Genomic DNA, 15,991 nt, shown 5'->3' with positions numbered 1-15,991 from the left:
GGCAGGGTCATGTAGGACTGTGACATGCCCCAGGTCAGTGGGGTACCGAAGCTCCCACACTTGAGGGACACTAGAAGTCTCCTTTGAGACTACTAGAGGCCTGGATACCTTTCTCTCAAGACCTGGCTGGGTTGGGATACATGTGCTTGAAGCTAGGGAACAGTAGGATGTAAAGAAGCTGAGAAACACCAAAGTGCCCAATGGCCTTCCTATGCTAAACTCAGGGGGATGCACATTTTCTTTGCTTGCCCAAGTATTTTGCAATGCTTTGCGTGATGTGCCCTCACCCACACTCCCCAGTGCTGAAAGGCACTGCCTCAGAAGAGGCTTTGCACCCATAGCAGGCAGGACCAAGTGGTTTTCATGAGAACCAGGAGACACTGAAGTCAAAGCAAGATTTGGGGGAAGCAAGCCATCTGGGAAACAATCTGGCAGACCTCCTGCAGGCAGTGACAAGCTTCGAGCTTCAGTGCTAAGGCCAAGCAGGGTAGATCCCCACCAAAAACACCCACACCCTACCAGCAGTCAGCTACCAGAGAGAGACCTTAGCACTGAAGCAAAGTGGGGCATTGTGTTAACAGGTCCCCAGGGTAAAACAAAGCCCCTACAAGCTCAATTTAAGGCATAGCCTAGGAGCAATCTCTAAAGATTGAACACTTCACCTGGGCAACTTCAGAGAGCAAGGTGTTCACTAGCTGTAATCCTAAAAGATGCACAAATCTTCACAAAAGATCCACAATCTTCAGCTGCAGCCTCCAAGAGGAGGACAGATATGCCCCACCAGGGCTGCCTGGCTTGCTTTGTTGGAATACAGAGCACGAGATCACCAATTTTAAAAAAGTTCTCAACCCACAGAGAAGACATTACAATGAGAATATTTAAAGGTCTGAGCTCACCATAGTAGTAAAACCAGTCAAGGCACCAGAGACAGCAGGGGCTCACACAGCAAGAGCTAGACTGGGAACCAGCTGCAGGCAGCCTATGAGGACCAGGGCACAGTGATGCCTCTGTGCAGTTTCTTTTAAGCAATTAGGTGGGGAAGTCCACTAGGATGACAGCAAGGCATGAGAGCAACCTGCCAGGCAGTGCATGCCAGAGCTCAGCAGATGGGCACTAACACAAGCACTCTGCTATCCTACAGCCCCCCACCATCAGCCCCTCCAGCTAAGCCCACAGAGGGGGCAGCCAGCACCAGTGCACACTGCAGCAACATGCAGCACACTCCCATGTGCAGAGCTGGGGAAGCTGTCACATCCAGGTGATAGACGACAGCAGGGAACATAAATAAGGCACTTTGTGGAGGTGGAATTTAAAGGGTAATAACTTGCTCTGACTAGAAGTTAGTACAAGTATTCCTGAAGACATGGGCAAGTCCGTCCTATTAGATGCTCACCTGGCAGCACTGATGCTTTTGGAGTCACAACCAGTTCCTTTTGGGAAGTTAAAAGGTGCTTACAATACAGAAGCAGGAAGCCCACTGTCAAGCTATGTGCTCTGTGCAAAGCAATTTATCCTGGCAACCTGCCTCACCTACCTGCATGGAACACATGAAGGCATTGCCCAAGGGTCAGACTCAAGACACACCCTTGGGTACCTCAAAGTAAACTTAATTTTGCTGGACTAACAATGGAGGAAAAAAATTTAGACCAAGATGGAAGCCAGTTCTCCTGTTCATCAGCTGACCTCTTCCAAAAGGACTTGGTCTTTGAAAGCAAAGGTTGCTTGACACTACTTGCTTTGGGAGGCTGCTCTGCAATTTGGTGTCAGAGAAGTTCAACAGCAGACCAAGGTTTGGCTAAACTTCTGTCCATTCCTCCCAGGATTACCTTAGCCAGGTAGTGCCACTGGACAGGTTTTTAGGCTAAGCTCAGCTATTCCTATGGGCATCTCAGTGCTTCGTTCACATCTAGGGGAAATCCCATGTTGCTCTCCAGCACATGAAGATAATATGCACAACAAATAGCCAATTATGCTCCTTCAGTCTCTGGAAGACTCAGAGCAGGTTTTCCAAGAAAGGAAACTTTTGCTTTCAAACAACAAGTTGTGAAACTTGTCCACCCAGTGCACAGCAAATGCAGAACTCAGAGCAAGTTAGTTTCTCCCCAAACTCCATAAGCACCTGGCTATCCAATTAATGTTATTTTAATGAGCTAGGCCAAATGAATCCACTCACAAAACTCATGCCAAGTCCCATACAGCCTGACATCCCATCAACATGAACCGCACGCTCCATGCTACCTTCCAAGCCAGCACAGACTCAGCATTAATGTCAGATACTGTTGAGTTTGCATGTTCTGCAGCGGGTGTACAGCAGAGCTGTTTTGCTCTGTGTTCTTTCCAAAGGACGAGTTTTTCTAACCTGTCATTTCCCCTTCCCCCAAAAGAAATCCTGCAGCAACAGAATTAAAAAATTCTCCCCACCCCTTATAGAAGAATGATTTAAGGTCACAAGCAGACTGAAAGACCACATAGCACCCGCTGGATCCATCTGAAATGGAGTTCTCTGCAACGGCTGAGGGAAAAGAGTCAGAAGAGATTTTTCTATCGGCTAAAGCAAATGCTGTAACTGCTATGTTTATCCATGTAGTCAAAATACTCCCTGTTCTACTTAGCACAGTGCAAACACACATTACAATAAAATGTAAAGCTTACTGAGCTGATAAACTTCATAAGTGTATTTTATGACAGTATCTCAAGAGATAAGACTCATTAGCACTTACAGCCATGATCCAAGGGAACATTAAAAGCACAGCTGAAATCAGAAGAGGAAAACTTTGCAGCTAGATGTCAAAAAACAGCTTTTAAAGGGTTAACCCCTTTCACCCAGCATCATAATAAGTTTCTAGCTCCTACTGAATTTGAGCTGAACTAACTCCCCAGCTCTTGGTCCAGTAAGTCAGGAAGGTATCTCCTACCTGCCCAGCCTGCAGTCAGACCATGTGCTGGTCCAGGACCTGCAGCACCAGTATCACTGCAGCCACATTCTGCAGGAGGAAGAGTAGCCCCCTGCCCCCCATCAGCTTTTAACAATGCAAGCAACAGGCCCTCTGCTTGAGGGCTGCTCAGGCTGAGAACCCCATTGCATTAACACGCTACAAGCCGCTGGAGAGCTCTTTTGGCTGCAGAGAGAAAGACTGCTTCATTACGGAAGGAAGCTAGGGGCTCAGCGTGTTTGCAGTCTGGAAAGCCAGGTATATGAGACTTCTTTGATTGCTTCAACATACATCCTCGGGGAAGCTGGCAGGTCACTACCTGGGCAGTCAGGGAACTTGGGATGATGTTTGTATCTAACATAGGCTTTTAGCATGAACTAGGCAAGTGCCATCCCACCCAAGGGTGCTCTCTCCAGGAGGTAGCTATAGCCACATGGTCAGGCACAGAGAGAGCACCTCACAGACAGCAGCAGATCAGGACAGTTTTAATGCATTGAGCCCTCGCCTCAAATGCCTCAGACAGCAAACACTAGGATAAGAGTTGGCCCATTCCTATTCTACAGAACTCAAGTGACCAGAGAATCCAAGCCATGAAGGTGCCACATTACTCCATATAACTGGAGCAGAGGATCCATATGGAGCTCCTGGCAGCAGAAGTCCTTGTACCTCTGGTGACCTGAGACCATGTTCAAGACTGTCTCCACAGTGGGGATATTCCAACATAGCACCTCCAAAAAAGCTTCAAAACCCCCTCCCCACCTAAGTCCCTCTCCTCAGAGGGCAGCTATGCACAGGGTTGTAATACGGAGACAGGGCAGGCAAGTCTGGCCTTCAGCAACCCTGAGCTGAGCTTTCTAGGCGGCACCACCCCAGTGCAGCTCTGTCAGCTCTGCACCAGAAGCTGCCACGTGCAGTGGAAACTAGTGATGCTCACTGCTTCAAGCACCTCCTCTGGCTACTCAAGCACTGCAATGATGGCTTAGTTCAGCAGTGTCTTCTGGCTTGGCTTTTCCACTAAAAAAAGTCTTAAGGAGCCTTTACATGCCAACATTTCACCAAGGAAAACCTTAGGAATAAAAACACTGTCAGTATCTCCTCAAGTGAAGGGAATGGAGCATCCCTGGGACAGAAACATCTTCTCCAGGAGGCAATTACACCAACTCTGCCAGCACAGTGAATTAAACTGACAGAAAAATGAAGAAAGCAGCAAAGACTGACAAAACCTAGTCTGGTCAGAAAGATTCAAACTAAGAAGCATCACACTGGCTTCTCCATGCAGTCTTCCAGACCTTCCACTTAACCCTTCCCCTTCCCATCACCACAGCCTAATTCAATTACCTACCACTGAATAAGCCTTAAGGCAATTCTCATTACCCTGCGATAAAGCACAAGGCCTTTAATTATTAAACACTCATAGGCTTTTTGTGTTGGGGTTGTGAGGCTGGACTCCCTTTTATTGTTGTTAGCAGCTTCCAGAAAGCAAGTTAATCATTGACCAGGCCTTTCACCAGGAGAGCAGAGTCCTATAGATTCCTGGTCTCTGGTTCTGCATCACCAGTCACACTAAAGAAAGTCACTGGCCTCCTGCTTTGCCAAGTACACACTCAGTATTCTCCTAACAAGCCATCTTCTCTCCCTAGGGAGTCATCTGCAGCACTGGTGATCCCTGGAAAAAAAAAAACACACACAAAAAACCAACCATGCAATATTTGGACACAGAGGTTATACATGAAGCTCACTGTTGAGTTTAGAAATAGCCTCAGAATCTTTCCAAGTATGGGAAACTGAGGCACAAGGTAGGGATTTGCAAGTCTCAAGCAACATGGTCATTCTGGTACATAAGTGTAAGACATACTAACTTACCCTGTCTGAATAACGTTTTGCTCCATCCTCTAAGTACACTGCAAGTGGAAGGAGCTTTCACGTACTTCCCAGCCTAATTTGGGACAGATCCTGGTCCCCTGGACTGAAGATACACATCTTTGTAGACCTTAGCTGCACACAGTTATTTTTTCCAAATGCTCCTGGGTTTGTCACCACCCTTACGGCACTATCAAATCCAGTGCCACCTTCAAGCATCTACAAAGCAAATGCTGCTGCTGGACATGGGGCTCCCCTTCGCAAAGGAGGTTAAACACTGCTTTGAACTGACCCAGAGAGGCCACCTTTGGGAGAGAAGCCAGTCAGGGACTCAGATCAGTCTCTACATGACAATTCACTCAACTGAAAAGCAGCAGGGGGGAGGAAAAAAAAAAAAGCCAGGCACACCCTTCCTATTCCAAGGAAAACCAGAAATCCAGCACCTTAAAACCCAGCATCTCCACCTAGAAAAGAGCCAGCACCACAGGGTGGTATGGCAAAGCTGCCTCGCCAGCCTCAGGAGCTGCCTGCTTATGCTCCAGCTGTGTTTGCCTGCGTGCCACATTCCTCCCTCACCACCCGAGTCCAGGTTTTGTTTTTTTGGGTTGTGCCGAGAACCAGCTGCTCCATCTCACACACGCCAGAGACGACCGGCGCGTCTGGAAAGCCAACACACTGTGGCCTGGCTACGCAACAGCTTCCTGAGAAGTTCACACGCCTTCGGCCGAAGCTGCAGGCGCCAGCGTGTGGCCCCACACCACCATCAAGTGACAGGTACAGAAATTCTTGATATGCAACAGCCATGTTAGCACCTATAGGGTATCCCACCGGCTGGAAAAAACAGGCAGCAAAGCCTGCCAGCGCCACTGGGCTTGCTTTTATTGGAGGTGACATTCAAGCTGATGCCACACATTTGTAGCAACAGAGCTCAGAAACTCAGGCTAACTCCCAGCCCTCTTAAGAGCCCTCCCCATCAGGGTGGTCACAAGCCCCGAATACCCCTTCAACTCCAGAACTCAGATCTCTTCCTACAGAATTTTAGCAAAATCACACCCTGAATCGCACGGTTTCTACCCCCAGCAGCAGCTAAAACATAACCAGGGTACCTACTCTGCACCAGCCAACGGGAACAAAACTATATTGCATTTCCCACACCAAAAAAAAAAACCACTGTGCAGCAAGGAACCTGCTCTGGCCAGTGATGTGTTGGTAAATTAGGACAAGCTATGCTTCCCCTCCCTCCCTCTCCCCCACGCGAGCATTTAAGGGTTCCTGTTGCCTGCGTGCAGTGTACAGATCAGTTACATTTATGAAGAACATTGCAATCTGTCAATATAAACACTATGTAAGCATGAGCCACTTGTAACGTTACTACTGTCTTGACAAGTGTTTGCAGGGGAGCAGAGCTGCCCCGCTGCTGCTGGAGGAAAGCAGAGCAAATCCCAACCCACAGAAGCAAACACTTCTTCCAGCAAGAAAGTAAAGGGGTGCCTCACAACTCTATCAGACTACAAAACCCAACACCCAGAAAGAAACAGAGGGGGTTTAGTACATGGCCTGGGCAGGCTGCAACCTCAGGTCCACATACCAGGCAGCTCAGGCAAGCAACAAGCTCCTGCAGGCTGGCACCAGGGCACAGCAGGGCTGGAGTTATCCAGCCTGCCTGTCATCCCAGCACAGCTAACCTTGTCACCTGCCTCTTCCAAAGGCCAGTAGTGCAAGACCCAACAAGTCCCAGGTGCCACTATGGCACTTCCACCACCCCCAGCCACATCTGAGCTGGAGGGGAGGTCTGGGCACCCAAAGCTTGTAAGGTACAAGAGGAGCAGAGCTGGGAGGCAGTGAAAGGCAACGCTTTCTCAGGGCTCCCGGCAGTCTGGGGCTGCTCCAAACTACCCCCACCAGCCAGCTGTAACAGCGTAAATTCGTTCTCAGACAGCCCAGCTGCAGAGGAGATGGCTGAACATGAAAGCAGGCTCACTTTGAGAGCCGCCAGCGCATCTCCACAAGCCAGTCTCAGCTGACATATCCCAAGGCAATGCTTCCCCCTCTGGTACAGGCTCAGCCAGGAACAGACTCCCATACATACTCCTACCCTAAACGCACCCAACAGCAGCAGGAACCCTGATGGGCAACTAAACCTAGCACAAGCCATCAGGCCCTGCTCAGCTTCACTTTCTCCTCTCTAACATCACGAAGTTTCATCATCAGACATGGCTTAGGAGCTGTAGCATCACCACGTCCCTGAAGCCAACCTCTTCCAGCTGCTTCCCAGCAGCCTGGGCTGGCAAAGCCCTTCTAAGCAGGTGCCTGCAGGGCCTCAGCTCTGCTCGCCACTGCACACCAGCACCACCCCAGGTCCTACCTTTGCTGGGTACTACCTCCAGTCAGGCTGGCACCTGCCTCTCCCCTGCACCGGAGAGGTGGTCAGCAGCACTAAGACTGCCAGCAAAGTCCCAGGCAAGGGAGAAGCCTGTCCATCCCTTCCACACACACAGCGAGCTGTTACCGCCAGCACAGCTCCAAAACAGGCAGCCCGAGGATGGAACAAGTCAGCAGCAAGGACCGCATCCACACCAACGCTTTCTCACCTACCTCAAGCTCTACTTCCAGAGGGCATTTATCAGCTTTGGCTGCTTGTTCATCCCTTGAGGAACAGAGCCAGACACACAGAGAAGCACCAGCCACCAGCCTTCCCACCCCAGCATCCCCTCCCGCTCGCTGGCTGCCCCTGTGGGACAGAGAGACATAACTACATGCTGACACAATCTCATTATCATGTAACCATGCCCGATTTCTGTCCCCATGCACTAATTCCCCACCAGGCCACACATTTGGAGAAACTGAATTCTTTCCCTGAAATAAGACATTGGGGATGGGGGGGAAGGGATCAGCCACAGCTGTCCCTATCCCCCACCAAACTGCAGAACAGAGCAGCCACACCGCAGCTACAGCGTGACATCTGTTTAACACAGCCGCCTGCTGCTCTCTGCACCCCACCGCCTCTGCTGGGGATGCCAGCACCCAGAGCACAGGGTCGAGCAGGCCACCAAAAGGCATCACTGTGGCTTTGATGCTGCCTTTGACTGGGAAGGAGCATCTCTTCCCCACCTCCAAAGGTGGTTGGATTAACTGAGCCCACTTCAGTATTTCAGGTCAGCCCCTGAGCAAAGGGTAATGCATCCAGGTTTTCAGGAAAGATTTGTATTAAACAGCTGTGCTTCCTCACCTGGAGCAGTTCCTCCACACATGTGGCCAGCTTTCTACACACAGCAAAAAGGGCTAATACCAGCTTTTACAGGGCACTTGGCAGAGGCACTAAGAGCTGAGGGAACATACAGGTTTTACCAGGTACAATTTCTTTCTTTCTCGATGTACAGAAGCCCACAGCAAGGAGGGCTCAGCTCTTCCACACATACTTGTTAGATTGCACATCGCTAGGGATTAGCAGGGACCCCAGACCTCAACACGACTGTTTCCCCATATCCCCAGCAGCTCAGCAAGTGCAATCTCTGCTTCAGGCCCCTTGGAAGAACAAAGAGGAGATTAGCAGCAGATGCTGCTCCTTCACTGTGGCTCTAACCAGAGAGCAGGATGCTTTGCATAAGCAAACTTCACTGCACACCACAGCAGCCCTGGAGCACTTGGAGCGCACATCTGGCTGGGTGCACATCTGGCAGCATCTCCTCTCCCCTCCTTATTGCCAGAGAGGGAGTCTCAAATCAGAAACGGCAGCCGGGCTGAGGCAGAGAATAACCCAAAGTGGTCAGGACAGAGCTAGCAGCACACTTCCTTGGCTCAACACGTTCACTCTGAAGTTAAAATCTACACCAGCTACACAAGGCCAAAAGAGAAATCCCAGGAGCAAGCAACTGGAACGAGTTACCTGCTGCACTACAGCAGATACTAGCACCACATGGATTAACAGGAGAGCTACAGCCAAGCTCCTTACAAACCCTGGCAGTCCCAGAAGCACCGTACAACTGCACAGTGCTGGTGGTCTTCAGCAGACACACGAGCTAACGGGCTCGGCACGGCCCTCTGCCTGTTGCTGGGGGAGGAGAGGGCTTTTCCTGAAAACCTGCACACACAGGACAGGCTGTTTCCTCAGAAAACCAGCCCCAGCAGAAGTTAAATGGTTCTGGAGTTGGAAGCAGAAGATGTAAGTAGCACTGTTTGGAAAACTTTGCCAGACCACAAGCAATGGACAAGCCTCAACACCAGGATTTGTTTTACTGGAAAGAAGGGGGTGGAGGGGGGAACCTCAAGTCTGCTAAAACATTCTCCAGGGCCGGGCCGGTGGCTCCTACCAGCGGTCACACCACAACATCCCAGAAAGCAGCACGAAGCATCACTCTCCATTGAACTTGCACCAAAAACTCTCCACCAGGCGCTCGCATCCCACTCCCCTCGTAAAACGACCCCATTTTGGGGCAAGTCTTTAAAAAAAAACTTAAATTAAAAAAACAGGGCAGCTACACCGACACCCCAAGAAAGCAAAAGGGGGGGCTGCGCAGGTGGGAGGCCAGCAGACCCTCTGCTGCGGGCTGAAGCCACAGAGCTGCGGCTGGGGAGCGGGGGAGGTTAAAGAGAAAGGGGTGAGCGGGTTTTATCTGGCTCTTCCAGCTCGGGCCCCCGCCCCAGGTAAGGGGGATCCAGGATGGGAGAGCGCGGGATCCACCTGCGCGGCGCGGAGCCGGCGCGGACCGGGCTGCTGGTGCCCTCTGCCGGCCGCGCCCCTGCACGGCGCACAGGTGAGCGCGGCGGGATGCGGCGGTTCCGCGCCTCTCCGCGCTCCGCCCGGGGCAGGGGACCCTCAGTTCTTTCGGGAATAAGCTTTGCAGCATGCCGGGGGGAGGCAGCATGCATGTCCCCTGCCCAACAACAAAAATAACCACAGCGCCGGGCGATGGCGGGACCCGCAAGCAGGCACTGGTGCTGAAGCATGTGCTTAAGTCGGCGGGGGGTAGGGGGGGGAAGGGGGTTTGTTCAGCGCTGCCCCACGCTGGTGCAGGGTACGGCACGCACCCGGCGCCCAGCCCCCCGGCCAGCCCGCTACGGGACCCTCCGTGCGAAGCACAGCCGCCCGTCCCATCGGGGAAGCGCGGAAGGCAACGCGCCCCGCGGTCCCTGGCGGGCTGCAACCTGCGGCGGCCGGCGAGCCCAGCAGCCCGCCCGGGGGGTAGGGTTGCTCGGGGGGCAGCGGGGAGAGCCAGGGGCACGGGGCCGACCCTCCCTGTACCCCCGACGCGGGGCAGCTGGCAGCGTCGGCGGGAGGGGATGCGCGCACCCACCGCGGGAGAAGGCTGGCGACGGGCGTGCAGCAGCATCCCCACCGCGGGCGGGTGCAAAACCCCTTTTGTAAAAACAACAAAAAAAAAAGTTAAAAGTTAACAAGGAGGCGGGGGGTGCGGGCGCTGGGCACCTACCCGAAGTAGGCGGCGGAGGGCCGCGGGGCGCAGGCGAGCAGCCCTAGGAGCGCGCAGGAGGAGAGCCATCCCAGCAGGACGTGTCCATCCAGCATCTTGCAGCGGCGCCGGCGCTGCTCATCTCGTTCCCCCCGCCGCGCCCGCTGCGGCCCCGCCGCCCGCGCCGCTTCTTATAGCGCGGCCGGCAGCGAGCGCCCGGCCGGCGGCGGGGCGGGGCCGGGGCGGGGCGGGGCGCCGGGGTGGGGCGGGGGCCGCGCAGAGCCACGCCCCCGGAGGCGGGAGCGGCGAGAGGGGGGCGGGGCGGCGGCGCGGAGCGGAGCGGCGGGGGGGGGGAGGGGGGAGCCGGGCGGGGGGGGGAGGGGGGAGCCGGGCGGGAGGGGCGGCGGTGGCACGGCCGGGCGGGCACGGGCTGCGCGTGCGAAGGCAGCGCGTGCAAAGGCTGCGGGTGCAAGGGCCTCTGTGACATGGCCGGGCGGGCACGGGCTGTGCGTGCAAGGGCCGTGCGTGCAAGGGCTGTGTGTGCAAGGGCTGCGTGTGCCAGGGCTGCATGTGCAAGGGCTGCGTGTGACACCACTGAGAGTTCAAGGGCTGCTGTACAAGGGCTGTATTTGAACACAGCTGGGAGGGCAAGGGTTGCTTGTGCAAGGGCTACGTTTGCATGGGCTGCATGTGCCCCGGCTGTATGTGCCAGGGCTGCATGTGCAAAGGCTGTGTATGCAAAGGCTGCATGTGCAAGGGGTGAATGTGCAAGGGCTGTGTGTGCAAAGGCTGCGTATGCACAGGCTGCATGTGCAAGGGGTGCATGTGCAAGGGCTGCTGTGCAAGGGCTGCTGTGACACAGCTGGGAGGGCAAGGGCTGCGTGTGCACGTGCTGCATGTGCAAGGGCTGCATGTGACACCGCTGGGAGGTCAAGGGCTGTGTCTGCAAGGGCTGTGTGTGTCAGGGCTGTGTGTGCAATGTCTCTGTGTGTGCAATGGCTCTGTGTACAAGGGCTGCATATGCAAGGGTGGGGCAGTCACACAACCAGCTGCACAGGCATCAGGTGTGCAAGGGGTGGCCATGCCAGCACTGGGCATGCAAAAACTGGACAAGGCAAGACAGTCATGCAAAGGCTGAACATGCAGCGATGGGCAGCTATGCAAAGGTCAGGTGGTTGTGCAAGGGGTAGAGGTGCCACAGCTGGACAGCTGTGCAGTCATGCAAGGACTGGATGTGCCAGGGATGAGCAGTGGTGCAAGGGTGGAGCAGCCATGCAAAGACCAGGCATGCAACAGCTGGAGCGCTGTGCCAGCACTGTGCGTGCAAGGGTTGGATGTGCAAGGGCTCATCAGCCATGCACGGACTATGCAAGGGGCAATCAGTCATGCACATGCTGAGCGTGCAACAGCTGGGTGGTCACGTGAGGGCTGCAGCTGCAAGTACAGCAATGACACAAGAACACAGCCGTTGTGCAAGGGCCGAGCACCTGCTCAAGGGTTAAACATGCCACTTGAATCAAACGCTAGAGAGCCTTGCAAAGGAGAGGTGGGCCAGGGCTGATCCAGCGTGCCAGAGCTAATTGGTGGTGCAAAAGGTGTGGAAAGGCACAAGCATTGCACACCTGCGTGCACGCACTCCCAGCCCTGTGCAAAAGCCATGCACGGTAAAGGCAGGACGCCCAGCACCCTGTCTGGGAACCAGTTAACACCCTGAATGTCAGCGCTTCGGCTGGTGCTGGGTGGCAGCAGCGTCGTCGTTGCAGGTCAGTCGGTGACGTCACTCCCGTCGTCATCCTTGAGGTGATTTCTGCACCCGCCGCCATGCAAGAGCAAAAAGGTTCCCCTGGGTGAGCGTGTCTGTGTCACGCTGCTGAACCTCCCCCGCAGGGATGGGGACGGGGGGGACACGCACTTGGCACCGTGTCACCTCAAAGGCCATCGTGTCACCTCAAAGGCCACCGTCCCCAGGGGTGACAACCGGGAGCGTGACGAGGCAACGGGACCCTCGGAGGATGTGGTGGTGCTGCCTGTGTTTCTGACCTACCCCCCCCTCCCAGTCTGAGGACAAACTGGTTCAGGAGCCGCGCAGGGGGTGGGTTAATGGGGATGGACCAATGTCCTGGAATAGCCCTGCAGCAGCATTGGGAGCTCGGAGCTTCATTCTCACCCTGCACTGGGTGTTTCCAGCCTTCCCAGTGCTGCACAAACTGGGTTCCGCTTATATTCAGCATAAAAGCAGAGGTGGGGGACAGAGGAGTCAGGGGTCGCGGCGGGGGGCAGTGTCAGAGGGGATAGCTGCTTTAATTTTTGATGCTGTGTAAAACGTCTCAGCCCAGCCCCTGGGCGAACCTCTGGAAGCCAGCTTGGTGGGAAAGCACGGTGCACAGCTTGGCACGGGCACCTCCGCCCCCCGGGCACGAGGGCTGGGGGCTCCCATTACGGCTCTGCACCTCGAGCCTCAGCATCCCATGGGGTGGGGGCTGAAATGTGCGGGGGGGGGGGAGGGTGTAAATCCAATGTAGCCAACGGCTTCCTCATGTTCGTGTGATTTGCCGGGGTCTGGGAATATCGCCGCTCCCTTCTCCCAGTGGCGTGCCACCATCCCCAGCACCCATGGGTGCTGGAAGGCGGGCAGCCCTCCCTCCCCGGCTCTGCAGGATGGCAGCCCGGCAGAGGCCAGCAGCAATATTGCATTAAAGCCCCATCTAGAGGCCTTTCGCTGAAGAGAGTTCGGGGGATGAGGACCAGCTGCGGGGTGACCAGGTCCGGGGTCACCCTGGTGTCCTTACCCTCCTGCCTGAGCTCCCCCACCTTAAGAAAACGCAATAAAGGACTGCGGGCGGAGGGGAGGGCGAGCAGCGTTACGTATATCGTCACCGGGAGGCTTCGCTTGAGTGTTTCTCTGCTGGAAAAGACAGTTTTAGAGTCATCCTTCGTGCGTGTCCCCCAAGTGTGTGCCCAGCACGCAGAAGGAACCCCACGCAGAAGGTTTCCCCCAGGCAGGGATGTGGGGCGCGCAGCCAGGGCTGGCTCATGGGAGGGCGGCGCGACCTCCCCCCACCCCCCACCCCCCCCCGTTACTCGTTTCCTCCGCCCAGAGCAGGGTGCCGTAGCCGGGGGGATGCTCTGAGGAGTGCGTGACTCTTTACCAAGTGAGGCAGCACCAAAAATAGTCGCCGCTTCTGCTTTCGGCCAGGGGAAAGGGGAAGCCGAAGCGGGTGCTGACTCTGCTGGGGGCTTTAGCTGCCTGCGGGTGCTGCTTGTCATGCCTGGGGACCATGCGCCGGTGTTGGGTGCAGCATCCTCCCAGGGCAGCTTCGTGGCTTTCCAGGTCCTTCAGCAGTCCCTAGGGTGACATTAAAGCTGGGTGTTTCTGCTCGGCAGCTGTGGCCTTGGCCGGTGTCCCCGTAGCCACCGACAGCAGAGGGCAGTGCCACACAGGCGCAGCGCCGCTTGTCCAGGGCAGTGTGGACATACCGGTGTGTGCTTGGCTTTGGAAATGGGCATTTTTCAGGAAGGTCTTTTATATCCGGGGTGGAGGGGACACACCATAGCCAGAGCAAAGCAGCCAAACGGTTGGGGCGTTTGGTGTTTCAAGTGAAAATTTCAAAGGGCCATAACCGCACGAGGGAATGGTGCCGCTGCCAGCACCATACCGTGTTCTTCAGCATCAAAAGAAGGTGCCAGGTTGTAATGGTAATGCAGGGCAAGGACCCAGAGCATTTCTCACCGGACCTGCCTCTACTTTGACATCAGCAGAAAACCTGCATCTGTCCCCGAGCCCGCTGCTGTGCTTCTGTGCTGTGCTCCTGCACGCAGAGCAGCTGGGGGAGTGACCTGCGAGGATCCCAGCAAAGGGTTCGGCATCCCGCAAAGGGTCCTGAGCATCCTGTGCCCACTGCCAGGGTGAGCCCTGCCTCCCAGCCCAGTGGGTGACACTGACCCATGACGTCCTCAGACAGCACAGGCTGCCACGGCTGCCCTGTCAGGCTCTTGCCCAGCACGTTAGACCACAGGAGGATCTGGAGGGTGACTTCAAGTTTTCCTTCTCCGTGACTCAGCTCTCGAGCGAGGCTCAGCCCACCTGTATCGCTCCAGAGGCTTCCCCACCCCAGAGGAGCCCTCACCACCATCCTCCTTATGTTTTTTTGCAGGAAACCCAGCACCTCTTTTGCTTGGGGTTCCCCTTCCCTCCCTATGGCTTTGCTCCAGGTGCTCTTCCCTGCAGGGCAGAGCTGGGCTCCATCTGCTCTCCAGGCAGCTCCCATTAGAGAGGCGAGAGCTTTGAGCGGCTCACCGAGGTCTCACTGCATGACCCAAACCTCTCCAGGGCAGCAACTCCAGCTCAGCGGGGTGATTGAGTCATAGAATTGCGAGAGGGAAGGAAAATACCCATGAGGTCATCTTGTTCATCCCTCGTTGCCAGTCCTGCATGGGTTCCCCACCAGATACTTGGCACTTGCTCCCAGATCTGAGTAACTCAAGCAAGGCAGCAAGAGGTGGGGACCTCACCAGGCTGGGGCTGGGTATCCAAGGCTGTGCCTGGGATAGCTGAGAAGCCTTCAGCTGCGTTTCCTCCCAACAGATCGCCTCCTAGACGAGCCACTCACATTTCTCTTCCTCAGTTTCCTTAATTAGAAGTGGGCCTGGCATTTATCTGCCCTCCGGATACAGTCTGAAATAACAGACAAGACCCGCGAACGCCGCCTGCCCACGGGATGTCGTTTATTCCACCATCTCAGGGATCACGCAATGCGAGTCCCCCCTGCTGCCACCACCTTCATTTCCAGTCACTCTTTTTCCACTATCACGTGGACTTCCAGGGTGTTCCCTCCCTTCGAGTAATCACACACGGGCTGGAAGCCAGATTCTCGCTTCTTTTCCATCAGGCTTAAATGCAGTTAAAAGTCACCACGGGGACAGCTCTGAGCTTGAGGCAAAGTGGTGGTGTGTTCTGCCTCCATCCCTTCCCTCCATCCTGCCAGCACCCCTGTCTGGGGTCAGTGAGTTTGAGGGGTAGAGATGTGGTCAGAATATGACTGTTGCTTTTAGCTGGGCTGCCGAGAGCCAGGCTGAGAGCTTCCCTGCTTCCCCAGAGCTCTGGATGGTGCGAGTCACTGCAAACAAGGAGCAGCGTGGCCCTGATCCCCACTCCTGCCCTGTGTTTCCCCACCTTTCCAAATGAAGAAAAGGCACCAAAGCCAGTTGCAGTGCATTACTTTGGTGTTACTGAAGGCAAAAAACAAATGAGAGCCTGTCGTGCTATGACGGTCTGCAAGCAGCTTTCCATCACGGAGCCCCTCTTTCCATCCAGGGCAGAGCTAGATGCAGGAACATGGGGGTATGGTAAGGCTGTGTGTGTGTCCCCAGCTGCAGAAGGTGGGGTGCCACCAGCTTTATCCACTGAGATCCACTTGCCTTGGGGACCATGCTGGACTCAGAGCCATAGTTGACTGGGCTACCCATGTTGAATTTTTGTTTGTTCCTCTGTAACCCCAAAATGAGGCAAATCTGATGGAAACAGAGTCAGGCCATGGGACGGACCCCTAGCAGGACCTCTTGCACCAAATCTCAACAAACCATAGGTTTCCCTAAACCTCACTGCCATCAGAGATCCCCTAACTGATTACAGAACCCACAGTAAAACACTTTGAAAGTATCTCATGCAAGAAGAGCAAAGGGGTGACCTTTAGGAGCACTCACCTCTCCCTTTCTAAGAGGCTATTACTCGCAAGTTAAGCTGAGGAAAGGACCAAGTTCATCACTTGTTTGTATCAAGCAAGCTTGAGG

The 15,991-nt window shown here is 54.9% G+C and overlaps 1 protein-coding gene across 1 annotated transcript in view; it reads right to left on the bottom strand.

Moving 5' to 3' along the window:
* Window positions 1-10,348, bottom strand: part of WNT9A (Wnt family member 9A) — a 55,624-nt gene extending 45,276 nt beyond the window's left edge. The window contains exon 1 of the mRNA XM_056337971.1: window positions 10,223-10,348. Within this exon, the coding sequence (XP_056193946.1) occupies window positions 10,223-10,317 (95 nt within the window). The 5' untranslated portion in view covers window positions 10,318-10,348. The remainder of the gene's footprint in view (window positions 1-10,222) is intronic.
* Between the last annotated feature and the right edge of the window lie 5,643 nt (window positions 10,349-15,991).

The sequence above is a fragment of the Falco biarmicus genome, chromosome 4 (genome assembly GCF_023638135.1).
Source record: "Falco biarmicus isolate bFalBia1 chromosome 4, bFalBia1.pri, whole genome shotgun sequence".
Classification (NCBI taxonomy): Eukaryota; Metazoa; Chordata; class Aves; order Falconiformes; family Falconidae; genus Falco; species Falco biarmicus.
Note: the sequence above shows the minus strand (reverse complement) of the source record. Positions and strands in the feature narration are given on the sequence as shown.